This window comes from Emys orbicularis, chromosome 11 (genome assembly GCF_028017835.1).
Source record: "Emys orbicularis isolate rEmyOrb1 chromosome 11, rEmyOrb1.hap1, whole genome shotgun sequence".
Lineage (NCBI taxonomy): Eukaryota > Metazoa > Chordata > Testudines > Emydidae > Emys > Emys orbicularis.
In genome coordinates this window covers 26031607-26050142 of record NC_088693.1, presented here as the reverse complement: position 1 = coordinate 26050142, position 18536 = coordinate 26031607, and the positions used below count along the sequence as shown (strand labels likewise).

Sequence of the window (18536 nt, the reverse complement as noted above, 5' to 3'; positions counted from 1 at the left end):
TCTCTTCCCTCCCACCCCTGCCTTCTCCTAAATAATGTTGAGATGAGGTGGTAGATAACTGATGTGGGTTCTGGATCTCCTGGAAAAGGTGAGGGATTCAGGAGGAAGTGGGTCAGAACCTTACAAATTAATCTCAATCTTTCCCTAGACTTCAATGAGAGCTGTATAGAGACATACATGAAGAGAGTGTGGAGTAAAATAGATGGATACAGCAGATCTGGTGGTGGGACTTTGAATCCTGGGTTGCTTCCTACCCACCCAGAAAGAAAATACATGGGGCTCAAAATGAAAATATAGAAAATCTGTGACCTTCAAACTGAGTAATTATGTAAAATGGTGGCTTGGTAGAGGTTTAGTGAGTTTCAATTATATGGCTCTTGTGCCAAAATTCACTAGATGTTAAAAAAATCAAATGGGGCTGGAAGGCTCTCCCCTGTTCTATTTTCATATCAGCTAGTGTGTATTAAATATCAAGCTGTAGATATCAGATGAGCCTACTGTTTTTAGGATGATTCACCAGTAACGGAAAAGTCAAAGTCTATTTACTGTGCTGTGCAGTTATAGTCACAGTGGGACTGCATAAGGGGAAAAAATAATCCATAGGACCAGTATTTACCATAAACAGAGGCACTCAAGAGTAACAGCAGTGAGAACATAAAGTTCCTATACACAACACGGAGAAATCCCTAAAGCAGTTCAAACAGTTCCACACTACAGTTAGACTGAAAATGAGCAACTTTGAGAAAGAAAATTGAAGGCAGTTAGGATATGCTTACAAGCCAAGAACACATAGAGAGACTAGTTTAAATAAAAGTATATAGCAGAGAAAACGTTTCTTAAAACTATATAAAAACTGGAGTAAGCCAACAGCCCCCTCACCTGTGGGGAGGGGCAGCCTCATAGGTGCCTCTCACCATTGTGAGGGTAGGCAGCCGTGCGCGTCACTCCCAAGCTGTGAAGATGGAGGCGAGGCCTATTCTAAATAGTAAATAGAAAGGACTACAGCTTGAAGTTTGGGAAGGATACAGCACTGATAATGCAACAGCTAGGTACATGTACCCATTGACTGTTGGGAAGCAGTTTACGTACATAAAGCAGACTCAACGAAACAATTTCCAGACCTTATCATCCAACTGTCTGTAGAGACTGGTAATCTCTTCATCGTATTTCTGCTTCTCCTCAGTTGAGATGCTGGCAACAACAGGTGCAATGTTGTCAATGATGGGTGTGTTGTCACATGGCTCCAGATTTTTCTGCTCCTTAGCACTGATCTGCTCATCCTCAGGCACTGCTTCTCCTGCAGTGGCAGAGAGGAAACAGTTACAGGAAGCGTGTCATTAGAATCCATGAGAAAGAGAGGCACTTCTGAAAACAAGGGTTAGACAAGAGGCCAGGAACTCAGCTGTCACACTGGTCCCTAGCGCAAGTCATAGGAGCCTGAAGGAAGAGACCATAAAAACAGCTATTCAGCCAGATTCAGGGACGGGATGGCCACACCCCCACACTGGCAATTAGAAGGAGGAGTTATGGTAAGTAAGGGGGGGGGAAATCAGACTCATTTTAAAGCATATTAGACTTAAGTATCTATTTTCCCCATTTTTCTGTTGTCCTCTCCTTCCCACCCCTACGTATTGCTATAGGAATACAAAGATCAAACAGCTGCATGAAAACAGCCAACTTCCAGTACAGTCACAGAGACTGAAACAGGAAAAAGCAACATGCAATTGTAACTCTGGGCATCAAAAGTGGAATAATTTAGATTGGTATGCAGTGGCAGAATAAAACTAGATATGATGTTCTTAAACTTTTTTCTTCAGAAGAATTTTCTCTGAAGAATATTTTCTTTACAAAAACATATGTGCGTTCCAATTACTAGTCTGTTGCAATTCATTGAAAAGGAACAGGCAAGTAGTTAATGCCAAAAATTGAATTGGTGTTCATTATAATCTGGTGGGAACACTCCTCTAGTTGGTAAATACTGTGTGTATTGTATGGGGAAGGTTAAATTCCACTATTCTGCATGAAGATTTTTTTAAATCTAGAGAATAGCTACAGTTTAAGGCAGAGCCTACCAAATTGTTGTTCCATAGATGAAATAACTAGCAGTAACTCCTGTCAACTGTGCAGACACTATCCATAACACTGCTAGGTAAAGTAAATAACGCAAATGTAACAAAACAAAAGGAGACATGGTAATTCAACCCTGGGAGAAAGAATTGGGCCTGGGAGTGTAACGATCAATGTTCCCAGATGTAATCAGATGAAGTTAGTGAGAAAATAAAATTTTCAAGCTTTAAAAAAATTACAAAATTATTAGACATATAAGACAAAATCAAGCACCATAGAAATCCTACATTAAAAAAATTCCTTGTCTACATTGCTGATACCACTTTATACGATTAATACTGAAAATGTTAAATCTAATTTATTTTTCACCATTTATGCTTTTGATTTAGCTTTTGCATTTCGCCCATATTAAACAATGAAAGCAGATACTTTCTGCCCTTGGGAACTAGAACAGTTTCCAAGGTTTGTAAATAACCTGTACAAAAAAAGTTCAAACATTTTAATTTTCTTTTTTGTTTTTTAAAAAGAAAAACTTTTTCATTCATGTTGCTTTGTGTGGAAAAACAACCACCACCAAAATTTGGATCTTAAAACTATATGACATTATCCTTCTTACTGGAACACACAAGTCAAATTCTGTCCTTGGGTACGTGCACACTTAATTGGCGCTGACTGACTGTCCTTGGGATTTGTGCACACATCTTTATTTCTATTACAGCTTCATTTGGAGAGAAAGTCACCTTTTATGGAGCCTTCCACCAGACAGACAGCCAATAATATATTTCTGATTGCAGTTAATCTGCTTGTAGGCCAGGCCAGTGAGACAGAATTGGGTTGAGAAAGTGCATACATTAAAAAAAATAATAATAATAAAATAAAAATAAATAAATAAAAGACAGTTTGCTGTAAGAGCTGATTACTCTGCATACAGCCATGCATCTGTGTTCCCTTTTCTAAAATGCTACTGTCCTTCTAGGATGGAAAGGAGATTTGGAAAGTTACATTTAACAAACATAGAATCAAACATACAAGCATATTAGGAGACTATAAATTCCCAGCACTACACAAGACCCAACACCAGACAAACGGTCTCCATGGCAATTTCACTGCACTAATGGAGAAATATTCCCTGCACGGAAGTGGCCTGAGTCTCCAGAGATGGCCCAAGAAAGCTATCATTACAGTCAGTTGACTGTAATAAGGAAGACAACCACAAACAACACCTGGGGAAAGAGAGCATTTATATAAATGGAAAGGTTTGATTTCTCCTGCTTTCAGCAAAATCAAAAGCAGTTGCCTCTTTCCAATGAAGATTTTACATATGATGTTCAGAATAAGTGTAACTGATCTATCTTCTGACGACAAATTCAAAGGTTTTCATATCTGTCCATGCCAAATCACTGGTGTGCATTTACTTCAGATTACCAGCCTTTTTTGTGTGTTGCATACATTAACCTTTCGATTACTAGCTGCAGAAACACACAGGATTTGGCTGAAGTAAAAAAAAGTTTTTGTAATGACCCCATTCAAGTGGTTTTTCCCATAATTACAGTTTATTTTTAATAAGAAAAAAACTGCAGTCAAGTATTAAGTAAAGATAGTCACAGTTAACTATTTGTCGAAATATCACTACTGTATTTGTCAGAATGCTGGAGTAGATAAAATCCTATAAATTAGCATTTACATGTTGAAATTTCAAACACAAAAACTATCTACCAAATTACCTTCTCTCCCGCTAAATGAACTGAACCCTATGCAGAGAATGGAATAGCAATTCCACTCTTTGTGCTACTCAGAACAGCACATTTACTCATCTCCACAGAAATTCCATCTGAAAGCCACAGGAGGGCAGGCAGGCAGGCGATCAGATTGACAGTCTCTAATGCAGTTCTAACGGATTGCTTATTCTAATGCCAAACTCACATCTAGGAGATATCCAGCTATACTAGAGGCACCAGAAAGTAGAATTCCATGCTGGAAAATAGTGATTAAAAAAAATAAAAATAAAGGTGAGAAATTAATAAGATCCTTTATAAATGTTTGTATCTCCTCTACTGTGCCTTCCTGTGACCCTATCATAGTACGTAGCACATATGTGAATTTTAGTACTTATGAAAGATACTGTAAACTGCTTGCAGTCTTGCCAGCTGAAATAATGGGTCTAGCTCCAAAATTTGCTGTGCAGCTTTTTACTTCCAGAAGCTGTTGATACGCTGGAAGAGAACAGAGCTCTGTGCAATTAGTGATAGCAGTTCCAGAGGCCAACTTCTGCTTTCAGCTGCACCAGTGTAAATCTAAAGCAGCTCACTAACTTCAGTGCAGTTACTCCAGATTTACACTGGTTTAATTGAAAACGGAATTTGGACCTAGATGCCTTATAATAATTGTACATATTCTTATTATGCTAGTTTAATTATTTTGTAACAAACCACAGTGAAAACCACATTAGAGAAGATCTCTTACAGGAAAAAAAATCTTAACATTACATTTTCTGTTCATAAATTTCACACTTATTTACCAAGTAAATGCTATATGATTTCATTACTACAACAGCCCAGTTACTCCAGATGTACCTAATTGAACGCCGTAGTAACAAATAAATTACAATATAATTTTCCATTCATTATGCAGTTAGACAAGCAACTGTGTAATTGCAGCTATCATATGACCATTTATGCTCTAGAAAATTTACCTGAAATTGTGTTCATTTGCAGTAAATGAATTCAATTTAGTGGTTAATATAGACAAAATCATTTAATCACAAATTCCTTCATTTCTTTTGAGCAAAGCCATTGGAACACACCAAATTTGCAGGTTAAAATTAAACAAAAGACTGTTTTCAGATCTTGCTTCACAAAAAAAATAAAATGAAATAAAATAAAAAAATCTACACCAATATTTTGCCCCATCTGGGTGTTTTTATCAACTCCAAATGCAGAAAATGATCTTGTCCTAAAAGTTATTACAGACAAGTGTGAGCATGAGAGGATGACCAACATGTCCAATTCCAATATTACTAGTATCTGTATATAGGATTTTTTTAAAGCTTTGTTGAAAACTAGGATCTTCCTTGCATCTATGGATTTCCAGCAGCATGAACATTTCATCTGAGTGTTAAAGAGTCAGGAGATTTCTACCGTACCAGGAAATGAGCTAAACCAGTGGAGGCTAGACTAGGATGAACCAGACAATGGCAGGCATTACTAGACTTGGCTGCAAGTGGTTACAGCCTTATGGTCAGGTCAATAGTTCCAGTTGCTGTGAGGTGGAAGGTGCCATTAATTAGATGTTTGTTAAGTACACTAAACTTAAAGCAATATTGATTATTTAGGCTTGGGGTGGTTTTGGTTTTTTATATTTTAAGTTTTAGTTCTCTATTACGTATGTTCCTAAAGTGCGCAATAGAGACCTGAAACTTTAAAAAAAAATAATCAAAACCGCAATAATTGATATTGCTTATATAGGCTCCTAAATTGTGGTTCATGGACTCCTCCTCCTAATTTTCTCAACTGCTAAACAGCATTAAGAGACACTAAAAATATATACTTCCTTAATACTACTATTCCTCATAAGCAATGATGTAGTTGCAAGAGACATTATGCGATCATAAATGTGAGGGAAGCAGTCCACATACTCATGAAGAGGAGGAAGCAGATTGTTCATAAGACTTTCTCTGTAAAATATGGCCCTTACTATGGAAGAGTTTGGGACCTCTATTTTATCGACTCTGAATTGGATCGGTTTGAGAAAGTGACAAGCTAGCTTTTTAAGAATATCGTCTCTGTCCTCTCTCAAACCCTGAGAAGAGATTGTGACCACTTCTGACACTGAGATAAGCACAGAGGCAGCTATGGCTGCTGTTCCCCATAAGGGCAATGAAGGCATCTGCAGTCACACAGGGTATGTCTACATTGCAGTTAGACACCCACGGCTGGCACAGGCCAGCCGGCCTGGGCTCTTGTAATTGAGATATAGAAATATGGGCTCGAGCTTCAGCCTGAGCTCTGTGACCCTCTCACCTTGACTCCAGTCTGAGTCAGAATATCTACAATGCAATTCAACAGCCCATTAGTCCACTAGTCCAGGCTAGCCATGGGTTTTAATTGCAGTGTAGACATATCCCCTAAGGACAAAAGTGATCTAAAGATTCTAAGGAGCGATTAAAATGGCCAACTTTGCAGAGTGGTGATCTTGAAAGGAATTATTCTGCTTTAGCACAATGATTCAAAGTGGTAAGCAACATCAATTAAACAAAGGCAGAATATACTGCAATACATCAATTAAGCCGCTATGCACATCCATCCCCAAACTCAAAGGCTTTAAAGTTTCTCCAAAGACACTATGGTGAAAGTAGGTACTCATGAAAGTGAGTTTTTAGCACTGTTCTGAGACTAGTACAATGCAGACAGACACTGTGCAAACTTCCTTATACAACTGTCACTTCAATTCAATCCTGATTTGTTACTTCCTATTCCAGTGCTGGTATTCCTCTGAGCAAAAAACCTGCTAGTTATGGCAAATAATACAGCAGGTCAGTAGTCTGCAGTCTAATGGTAATGCAACTAATTTTTAGTTATGACAACTCAAATCCAGTCTTCATGAGGTGAGACTAGTGAACTAACTCACTAGGCCACCTTGGTACCCCAATGTTCCATTTTTTCTGGTGCTGTAATATATATGGACCTAGTAGACTGAATAATCACTTATCATGGAAGTGTCTTACCAGTTCAATATAGTTCATCATCATTTGGAAAATTTGTATTTTTCTGTGTTGAAAACTTGTATGACTGTTTTGCAATTCAAAGAAAGATTTAAACATCTAGAATGAAAAATAAATACATATTTTGTTTCATCGTTTCTTACCATTTCTCCACCTATTCAGTTCCATCTCCAGATGCTGGATAACATTCTTCAAACTCTTGTTTTTGTCTTTTTCCTTCTCATATTTTTTCTTCCATTCTTCTGCAGTCAGCTCTAGATTCACAGAAACTGTGTTCTTAATAGTCTTGGCTCTGTGCAATAATAAGGAAGGCATGAAAATGTAAGTGATCATTAAATTGTTTTCATCACAATATTTCTCAGTGTAACATAGCAAGGATTCAGATTTAAAAAAACAGAACCAAAACACCGAATGCCTCCACCTTAGGAAATAAAGTACAATGCCACAGTTCACTCTTCTCTTAAACACCTTGGCCCCTTGGAGCTTAAATATAAAAATGTTCACATAGCAAATGCAGCAACTGATTAGTAAAGGGATCAAGTCTCAAAAAGCAGAACCACTTTGAGGTAAAGAAGTTAAAAAAAAAATCCCTTTTAAATTTAACAAAAAAAAAAAAAAAAAAAAAAAAAAAACCACAAAAAACATGCTGTGGGAGGTATTCAGCACCAGAAAGTTTTGCCTTAATTTTCTTCAAGTTAGTTAAAAACTCATGTCTGTGAAGAATTCTCCCCCACAGCTTGGTTAGAAGAAGGATTCTGCATGTAGAGTTAGGAACAGATTTTCATGTACATTTTGTAATTCACCTTGGACAGTATAAAGTAACACTGCATACCACTCTAGCACAAAAATATTAAATCCAGCTGAATTTGCAGGGGGAGTTTAAGTAGGCAGAACGTAATTACCCAAATTGTAATGTGGTTGGGATGTCATGGCTAACCCTGTTCTCTCAAAAGGAGAGAAAAAAAATCTTTAGTGACCACAGCTAGTAAAAATGGATAACTTTATTTCCCCTTTAAAGATGGCTCCTTCAATGGCATGCTGCTCCCTAAAGCCATAATATGGCACTGTCTCAGAACTAAGAGTACCGCTTACTAAAATCACAGCACAACTACATGAAGAACGCTGGCCTTTCCTAGGGTGTCTCCCGTCCAGATACTGACCAGGGCCAAAACTGCTGAACTTGAGAGATCCTGCCTGATGTGCTCCAAGAGGGATATAGGCCAATAATACTAATAATGTTTAAATTGTTGGTGCTTAATATCCAAAGGCCTTTGTGTGCCTTAGAAAAGCATACACAATTATAAACAAAACCATAAGCCTTATTATACTGCTAGAGTAGGAAGTAAGCAAAACCCTAATACACATATCAACAGTAACAAGCGGGAAGGGGATAAAGACTCTTCTCCAATGGCAGCAGAACTCACAGGAAGTCAGTCGTGCTTCCCATAGCTTGTGTCTGTTTTGCCACGTCTGGGTCCTATCTGCCCTGACCGGGTCCTAGCAGATGCCAAGGGCAAGTTAATACTGGAGCAGCATCAGAATGTCCATAAGGGGAGCGTGCTGCAGAATGGCTCCACTCACTGTCACCTCTGGCTCCACCCACTAACTGCCCCACACAGCAAAGCTCCAAATGCATAGAGGGGTGCATTCAGTTGAGCCTTTTCACCTCCTCCTTTGCCCCCTCACCTGCCCCCCCCCAATATATTGCACTCTTTATGCACCTGTCTATGTGCAAGGAAGGCATCATCAGGCACCAATTAAGAAACACAGGTTCCATCCTTCTCCCACTGAAGTCAATAGCAAAACTCCTATTAACTTTAATAGAAGCTGGAATGGGGCCATAATGAATAAAGGGTTGCCAGGTAAAACTTTCCACATTCTTATACCATCCCATGTAAAATGCTCCTTCAGAAGGGTGGGTTTTGTTGCAAATTGTGCACATCAGGAAACATAACCCAATTTCTGACAGATAAATGAGATTCCAATATATTATACAAATGGTTAAGTAAATAACATTGCAAAGAGCAATTATTAGCACATATTGTTTTGTTTATCAGTCATATACTACACAAAGCAAGTAATTTCCAAAAGTATCAGAGACTCCACAGATTATAATAAAAACACTAATTATTTAATGAGTCTGGCATTTCCCCCCCCCCCCCAAACTCCCACCATGGACTTCATAGAACTGTTTCTTGTGGACCAGTGTGAGAGAAAGATTTTCATTCTGACCATTTCCATTCTTGCCTTCATCTCCAGAAATCTTTAAAAGTGTCAGGATCCCATTTATGCAAAAAACCTACTGAAATAGACATTACACACAAATCCACATTATACTCCTCCTAAGTAGCGGCAGAAAATGCTTCCTTAGCAGTCCCGTCAGTTACATCAAGGTGTCATTCAAGGGAAAACTAAACCGTAAAAGATTCAAAAGCAGCCTCAAGTGAAAGCTTCCCAGATGAAGCAAAACCAGAAATTGGCTACTGGGTTAGCTCGGGGATGAAAAACACAGTAATGTTGCCATTTCCACAACATTTTAAAGTGATGCTACTGTGCTTAGTCCTTCCAGTGACAAGTGGCGGCTTTGAACCCTTGACCAGTGTCGTTTCCTGCCATTGTAACATTTATTTTTTCTTATAATCCAAGGAACAACGATACTACTTATATTTCTGTAGCATCCTTCAGGACAAACTAAAACTTTTTAACTGCAGTTTGTACAGAAACTGCAGCCTCCATTTAAAAACCAATGTCCACCTAACATAGTTCTCTTCTAAACACTCTGCAGTTCAGCTGGTTCAGAACATGCTGCCAGGGCAGACAGAAGAAACAACGTCCAGGCCAATGCTGGGACTCACCTTTGTCCAAACATTAGGGTAGACTTGGTTTCTGCTTCATTGAAGATGGAGGGAGAACAGCAAATAACAATGGTAGTTCTGCAGTTCCCACCTAAGGAGTCTTGAAGAATGCGGGTCATTTTGCTGTCTCGGTATGGAACATGGGTTTTCTAATTGAAAGACAGATAAATTACTCTTCAAACAATATTTTTAATAGGCACATTAGAAAGAGCATGACGTACCAACGATTTAGATTTTACTGAGTTTGCAACGTGTGACATAGGTATACTTGTTTTAATTCTATTAAGATGTGTTGTGCCTGCTAATGTGTTGTGCCTGGTAGTCATTAGGAGTTAGTTTTCATTATACTTTCTAAATTAAATAGAAAAAGACAGTGCTATATTCGTTTAGCGTTCAAAGCTAATACTCCCCTTTCTCCTTTCTAAGTGGAGATGTCAGCTTATTTCATGTATCCATGGTAAAGAAAGCTGATTGACAAACATAGCTTATTATTATTATTTAGTAGCACAAAAAGTAAAAAGGATTACTTACAGTTCCCTCTGCCAAGGCCGAGATCACGTTGCCCAGAGCAGACAAAGACTTATTGATATTTTTAGCTTCATCAAGAACAGAGCCCTCTGCTCCAGTTTTGCTGACCTACCAGATAGCAGAAATAAGTCAGACTAAACTGTCAATGAGAGCTTGTGCAAATAATGTTACGATACAGGAAGAGACAATGGAAAAATTAGAGAACCTTGGAAGAGAAAAAAATGTTACCGTCAAACTAAAGAAGTTATTTAAAAATGTATCTAATACTTTTAAAGCATCTTAGAAAAAGTCTATTTAATGGCATTTTCCATCTTTCTCTTGGTTCTCTTCCCATTAGCTCAAAGTAGGAACACAGTCTATGGGTGGGTCCTTACTTGGTCAAAGGAGTTCAATGGGAATTTTAAGAAGTGTAGGATCAGGCCATATATTTCTTTTTATTGTACCGCTGAAGGTACAATATATGCCTGATATTACTTCTGCATCCAGCCATGGGAAATGGATGCTACCTCACAGACAAGTGAAAAAATTTCCCATCCATGAACCGGCTAGCCTACTGACAGGCTGCATAATTTCAGGTTTTCTTCTGAATGCCCCCAAACCAATTTAACAAATCTCAAATCTGTGAATTTAAGGATGAAGGGAAGCTAACTGGGAACTCGTTTTCCAAACTGCTATAACAATATTCTGAATTCTCTAATGGACATAAAGAAATGTATGCATGGATTTATTTAAAGTGAAAGTGCTTTTTGCTGCCACAATGTAAAGGCAATCTCCAGTGGAATTATCAACCAATATATGAAGAAGGCTATTTTACCAACCACGCAATATACTGCAACACATTTATTTTACCCATTTGTCTCTAAAGAGAGAAAAATAAAGTCTATTACCATTATGGAAGAGCCATCTATACTATTTAAGTTTGATTATTTCTCAAATACTTAGTGAGAGGCGTGTGGGTGGAGAGCACAGAGAAATGCAACAGAGTCCTAAATTAGATCTGAAGTGATCTGAAGTAATCCTTCTAACCAAGGAATTTTTTATTACTATTTATTTACAGCCAGACATTCTGTTTGACTGCATGTTAAGAACATTTCCTTTGATGTTCAGATCAGTTCTGGGCAACAAAATGGAGATTTGTTCCATTGTAATTCTGAGTAAAAAGATACAAATTTCATTCTGCTTAACATTTTTTCTGTATCCAAATGAAAGCAAAAATAGCTTATGCCATCAGTGTTATGAAAATTATCTGCAGGGAGCCTCAATAACATACATGTAGCTTTCAGCTATACCAACTAAATTAAATACTAATGTCTCAACACCCTAATATGCTAAAAAACTGAAGCACTGGAAATGGGATATGTCTGAATTAAAATTACAGTAATGGCCCAATATAACATCTTACAGAAAGGTTACATGCCCCCCCCCCAAACCAAAACTGGTGGAAAGTCTATACTCATGCCCATAACAGCTTTCTCCAGATGCTAGTGAACAAAACCGGCCTTCCATTACAGCAAACATGAAGATACATACTCCGATACAGAATGTGTCAAGTTATATGAAAATTATGTTGTTGCAATTCACTCCATTACAAATTAACGACCAACTACAGATGCTGTGTTTTGCATTTCATTCTAGTTAGTACTACTGACCTGTTTACTTTTCCCCACCTTGAACTCCAATCATGTCACAGATTAAGTTTGAGCCAATATTCTTATCTACATACTAGACTTTTAATAATAAATAAAATAACAATAATAATAAGGATATGCTACGTTTAGTTCCAGAAGTTGCATAAAACTACATCCATAGATTTAAGTTGCACCAAAACACACTCAATTTAGGAATACAATAATACTTCTAAGCCTGTAAAAATTACTGATAAAAACATACTCATTACCTTCTCACTTCCAGCCAAGTCCACCAGATAAAGCTTTCCACTGAGTTTCTTTTCAGTTTCTACATTCTCTTGTTTAATATTAATCAAGAAGATACTGTGGCTTCTAGAGCTGTGTTCATTCATATCTATAAAGAAATAATACTTAATAGTTTTGTTTAACACTCCCATTTGTAGAGATTTTAAAAATCTGCCAATATATGTTCTTATTTCATTTTATCATAGTTGGCCTGTGACTAGTCAATAAGCATAGAAGCCCCACACAATAGTCTACTCAGAAGTATAAATTTCAGACAACTTCTTGAACCCTTCTGAAAGCAGTTGCCCCTCAAGAGTAGTGACGAACATTTATGCGGTCTAGAATGAGCTTTTATTTTCCATCAACATGGCTAAAAAATTAGCCGGATTCATGACAAATGACATGATCCTGGGGGGATGGGGTGGAAAATGTGAAGCATTTCTTTAGAAGGACCCTCATCAAATAATTTTTGTTAAACAGCATACACTTTGGGCCTAAATTGAGAATCCTAATTTGTTTTCACTAAAATAAAAAGTCAATGAAAACCCAAGAGAGTTAGGAGTACAAAGCAGAATTACAGATGATATTCCTGTGATCAAAAGCACCCTTGTATTCACACCCTACACATTACTGTAATAATCTCTATGCAAAATATGCCTTGTCAGGTATCATTTAAAAACTAACACCACACTAATCAATCTTCTTGTGCAACCTATGTATGAGATGCATATTAAGAGTTATGAACATGAACTGAAATTATGACTAGAGTGTGTTTACCAGACAAATCTGGGGAGGGGGTAAACAAATGATAAGATGATGCCTCTAGCCAGGTGTCGTCAAAGCGGATTGGAAATCACCGGTCAAGTGGCCATTCTTTGGCAATGAAGGGGGGCAGGAACAGATTTATCTGCATCTTAGGCCTGGTCTACACTATGACTTTAATTCGGATTTAGCAGCGTTAAATCGAATTAACCCTGCACCCGTCCACACAACGAAGCCATTTATTTCAAAATAAAGGGCTCTTAAAATCGATTTCTGTACTCCACCCTGACGAGCGGAGTAGCGCCAAAATCGATATTGTCATTTCGAATTAGGGTTAGTGTGGCCGCAATTCGATGGTATTGGCCTCCGGGAGCTGTCCCAGAGTGCACCATTTTGACCGCTCTGGACAGCAATCTGAACTCACATGCACTGGCCAGGTAGACAGGAAAAGCCCCACGAACATTTGAATTTCATTTCCTGTTTGCCCAGCATGGAGAGCACAGGTGACCACAGATAGCTCAGCTCATCAGCACAGGTAACCATGCAGGCTGATAATCGAAAAAGAGCACCAGCATGGACTGTACGGGAGGTACTGGATCTGATCGCTATATGGGGAGAGGATTCAGTGCTAGCAGAACTTCGTTCGAAAAGACGAAATGCCAAAACTTTTGAAAAAATCTCCAAGGGCATGATGGAGAGAGGCCACAATAGGGACTCAGATCAGTGCCGCGTGAAAGTCAAGGAGCTCAGACAAGCCTATCAAAAAACAAAGGAGGCAAACGGTCGCTCCGGGTCAGAGCCGCGGACATGCCGCTTCTACGCCGAGCTGCATGCAATTCTATGGGGGGGCCGCCACCACTACCCCACCTGTGACCGTGGATTCCCAGGCGGGGATAATCTCATCAGCTACACCTGAGGATTCTGCGGATGGGGAAGAGGAGGAGGAGGAGGAGGAGAAGGAGGACGAGCTTGCGGAGAGCACCCAGCACTCCATTCTCCCCAACAGCCAGGATCTTTTTCTCAGCCTGACTGAAGTACCCTCCCAAGCCAGTATCCAAGACCATGACCCCATGGAAGGGACCTCAGGTAAGTTTACCTTTTAAAATATAAAACTTGTTTTAAAAGCAAGCGTTTTTTAATGATTACTTTGCCCTGAGGACTTGGGATGCATTCGCAGCCAGTACAGCTACTGGAAAAGTCTGTTAACGTGTCTGGGGATGGAGCGGAAATCCTCCAGGGACATCTCCATGAAGCTCTCCTGGAGGTACTCCAAAAGCCTTGCCACAAGGTTTCTGGGCAGTGCAGCCTTATTCCGTCCTCCATGGTAGGACACTTGACCATGCCATGCTTGCAGCAAGTAATCTGGTATCATTGCCTGACAAAGCCTGGCAGCATATGGTCCCGGTGTTTGCTGGAATTCAAGCAACATCCGTTCTTTATCTCGTTGTGTAATCCTCAGGAGAGTGATATCGCTCATGGTAACCTGGTTGAAATACGGGAATTTAATTAAGGGGACAGAGGTGGCCGTTCCTACTGGGCTGTTTGCCTGTGGCTGAAAAGAAATCCTTCCCTGCAGTTCCCTGGGGGGAATTGGCCCTGAGCTTTTCGCGTTTGGCTAGCAGGGATCTTCCCTGTTACCAGCCACGCGGTGGGGGGAGGGGTACAGCAATCATCCCAGAGAATTGGATGGGGGGTGGGGTTAGTTTGTTTTCTGCTGCTGAAGGTTAACAGGAAAACCGCAGCAGTCAACGGGCTTTGCTTGGTATGTGGGAAAGGAGGGCGCAGAAGCCGAAAGACAATGACTTACCATGGCTGCATGCGTGCAAGCTGAATTCTGTTGCCCGGACCTGCGTCTGTGATCTCTAACACCAAAGCCACAGGCACTCAATATTAAGATGGAAAATGCGACCTTGTACTGAAATCACATGTGCTATGTAATGTGAATAGTGTTGTTCACCATGAAAGAGTATAAGCATTGTTCTGTAAAAAGTATCATTTTTAAAACTTCTCTCCTTTTTTTCAACCCTCCCTCCAGCAGCTGCAAATGTTTCAAGCCTCCCTCCTCCGTCCCGAAGGCTATCTCAGATAAGGCGGCGGCGTAGAAACAGGACGCGAGACGAGATGTTCATGGAAATAATGGAATGCACCCGCAATGAAAGAGCTCATTTGAATGAGTGGAAGGACACGGTATCTAAATTTAGGAAAGATGCCAGTGAACGTGAGGTCATGAGGGACGCTCGAGATGAGAGGTGGCAGGCTGCAACGCTGGGGCTGCTGCGTGATCAAACGGACATGCTCCGGCGTCTGGTGGAGCTTCAGGAACGGCAGCAGGATGACAGACTGCCGCTGCAGCCGCTGTATAACCTCCCTCCCCGCTCACCATGTTCCATATCCTCCTCACCCAGACGTGTAAGAACGTGGGGGGGAGGCTCCGTGCACCCTCCCACTCCACCCCAGTGGACAGTCCAACCAAAAGGCGGTCATTATATTGAATTTTTTCAGTGGCCTTTTACTTCCCTCCTATCCTCCTCCCAAACCTCACCCAGATTACCTTGTTGGTTCTCTCCCTATGTTTATAATCACTTAATAAAGAATACATGATTTTTAAACGATAGTGACTTTATTTCCTTTGAAAGCAAGCTGGGGGAACGGGGAGGGTGGGTTCCTTACAGAGAATGAGTCAATAAAGGGGGCGGGTTTTCATGAAGGAGAAACAAACAGAAATATCACACTGTAGCCTGGCCAGTCATGAAACTGGTTTTCAAAGCTTCTCTGATGCACAGCGCTTCCTGGTGTGCTCTTCTAATCGCCCTGGTGTCTGGCTGCGCGTAATCAGCAGCCAGGCGATTTGCCTCAGCCTCCCACCCTGCCATAAAGGTCTCCCCCTTACTTTCACAGAGATTGTGGAGCACACAGCAAGCAGAAATAACAATGGGGAGATTGGTTTGGCTGAGGTCTGAGCGAGTCAGTAGCGATCGCCAGCGACCTTTTAAACGGCCAAATGCACATTCTACCACCATTCTGCACTTGCTCAGCCTGTAGTTGAACAGCTCCTGACTCCTGTCCAGGCTGCCTGTGTATGGCTTCATGAGCCATGGCATTAAGGGGTAGGCTGGATCCCCAAGAATAACTATTGGCATTTCAACATCCCCAACGGTTATTTTCTGGTCCGGGAAGTAAGTCCCTTGCTGCAGCCCTTTAAACAGAGTAGTGTTCCTGAAGACGCGAGCGTCATGAACCCTTCCCGGCCAGCCCACGTTGATGTTGGTGAAACGTCCCTTGTGATCCACAAGTGCTTGCAGCACCATTGAAAAGTACCCCTCGCGGTTTATGTACTGGGTACCCTGGTGCTCCGGTGCCAAGATAGGGATGTGGGTTCCATCTATCGCCCCACCACAGTTAGGGAATCCCATTGCAGCAAAGCCATCCACTATGACCTGCACATCTCCCAGAGTCACTACCTTTCGTAGCAGCACCTCAGTGATTGCTTTGGCTACTTGCATCACAGCAGCCCCCACAGTAGATTTGCCCACTCCAAATTGATTCCCGACTGACCGGTAGCTGTCTGGCGTTGCAAGCTTCCACAGGGCTATCGCCACTCGCTTCTCAACTGTGAGGGCTGCTCTCATCTTGGTATTCTTGCGCTTCAGGGCAGGGGAAAGCAAGTCACAAAGTTCCAAGAAAGTGCCCTTACGCATGCGAAAGTTTCGCAGCCACTGGGAATCGTCCCACACCTGCAACACTATGCGGTCCCACCAGTCTGTGCTTGTTTCCCGGGCCCAGAATCAGCGTTCCACGGCTATAACCTGCCCCATTAACAGCATGATCTCCAAAGCACCGGGTCCCGCGGTTCGATAGAATTCCATGTCCATATCCTCATCACTCTCGCCGCCGCGCTGCCGTAGCCTACTCCTCGCCGCCTGGTTTTGCAGGTTCTGGTTCAGCATAAACTGCACGATAACGCGCGAGGTATTTACAATGTTCATCACTGCTGCCTTGAGTTGAGCGGGCTCCATGCTTGCCGTGGTATGGCGTCTGCACTGTTCACCCAGGAAAAAGGCGCGAAATGGTTGTCTGCCGTTGCTTCCCTGGAGAGGGGGGAGGATATACCCAGAACCACCCGCGACAATGTTTTTTGTCCCATCAGGCACTGGGATCTCAACCCAGAATTCCAATGGGCGGAGGAGACTGCGGGAACTATGGGATAGCTATGGGATAGCTACCCACAGTGCAACGCTCCGGAAATCGACGCTAGCCCCGGTACATGGACGCACACCACCGAATTAATGTGCTTAGTGTGGCCGCATACATTCGACTTTATACAATCTGTTTCCAAAATTCGAATTATATAAATTCGGATTAATCCCGTAGTGTAGATATACCCTTAGCAAACACGGAACCTCTTTCTCTAAGAGACTTCATATTTCTTTTCTCACAGCTGGAATGAACTTTATCTAGGGGTAATCCTCAGGAACATGAATTTCAAAGGGTGACTGGATTATAAAAGTTAGGGGCAAAAACATCCCAAGCTCTCTCTCTCCTCTCACATAAAATGACAAAGGAACCAGCCCATGGACTTTGGGACTGACTGATCCTGACATGAGAATTTGATTATCCCTGTTGCTGGGAACATGTAGTAAAGATTTTACCTTAAACCAAGTCTAGCTTGTTAAGTTTCAGCTAGTAGGAGGCGTTTTATCTTTATTTTTTATAACCATTTCTAACTTTAATACCTTATACTTGTACTCACTTAAAACTTTTCTTTGTAAATAAATTTGTCTTATTTTTAATCTAAACTAATCCAGTTACCAAATAAAGTAGCAAACTGTTGAATATTGACTCTTTAGCAAGGGCAACAGAACTTTAATATCTAACCTGTCCAGGAAAGGGCTGGACAGTGCAGAACATGTTTTTGGAAAAATCTGGGACTGGGAGTGTTTTAGGATCACCCCGCAAGTAGTAATCCAGGCTGGCGGAAGACACAGTTTGACTAGAGTGTTGCTGACAGGCTGCTGGGGTTGGAGTTGCTGGACCAGGGGTGTAGCTGTACACAGACATTCAGGGTGTAGCCTGCGTGTTGTTAGGTTGTTTGTGAGCAGCCCTAGTTGGAAGCTACAATAGCAAAGCATTGTGAGGCACCCAAGGTTGTGCGGCAGATGGTGACACAGCCTCTTGCTGGTCTGGATTGCGCCCCCGGAACATGACAATTTCCCTGCTGTGTTTGGTAACAAGTGCATAGCGTGTGTGCACACACACACACACACACACACACAGGCTAGAAAATACATTATTAAAAAAATAGTACTGTAGCAAGAGAATGAGTATGGTATATGGAATGGGAAGGAAGTTTGTTAAGGTGTGGAGTGCAAGTGTTTTTGAGAATTATCATGCGAGTCACAAAGCATTTGAATTGAAATGGGTCTGGATGTAATTGTTGCCATGATGTTAATCAGAAATGCACATGAGAATTTGTATGGGAAATTTAAAGTGATTTTTGTTGCTTTTGTGTCAGAGTGAGAGCCCTGAGGCCTGGAATCCTCAATTATCCGCACAATAGGTACAGCATGGTCAGGCGCAGTGCAAGTTTCCATACAACATAAGCTTGGATCTAACCACATTGTGTTGGCGGTTGTAGTGAGATATCCAAGAGAAGATGTCAGACAAGTAACCACCTTCTTTCCCTCCACACAC

The 18536-nt window shown here is 41.0% G+C and overlaps 1 protein-coding gene across 2 annotated transcripts in view; it reads right to left on the bottom strand.

Moving 5' to 3' along the window:
- Window positions 1–18536, bottom strand: part of KIF5C (kinesin family member 5C) — a 113769-nt gene that overhangs the window by 32727 nt on the left and 62506 nt on the right. For both annotated transcript variants that reach the window (XM_065413242.1, XM_065413243.1), the window contains exons 8-12: window positions 12068–12192; window positions 10174–10278; window positions 9643–9791; window positions 6931–7079; window positions 1122–1297 (exon numbers count right to left, since the gene is read on the bottom strand). In XM_065413242.1, the coding sequence (XP_065269314.1) occupies window positions 1122–1297; window positions 6931–7079; window positions 9643–9791; window positions 10174–10278; window positions 12068–12192 (704 nt within the window). The remainder of the gene's footprint in view (window positions 1–1121; window positions 1298–6930; window positions 7080–9642; window positions 9792–10173; window positions 10279–12067; window positions 12193–18536) is intronic.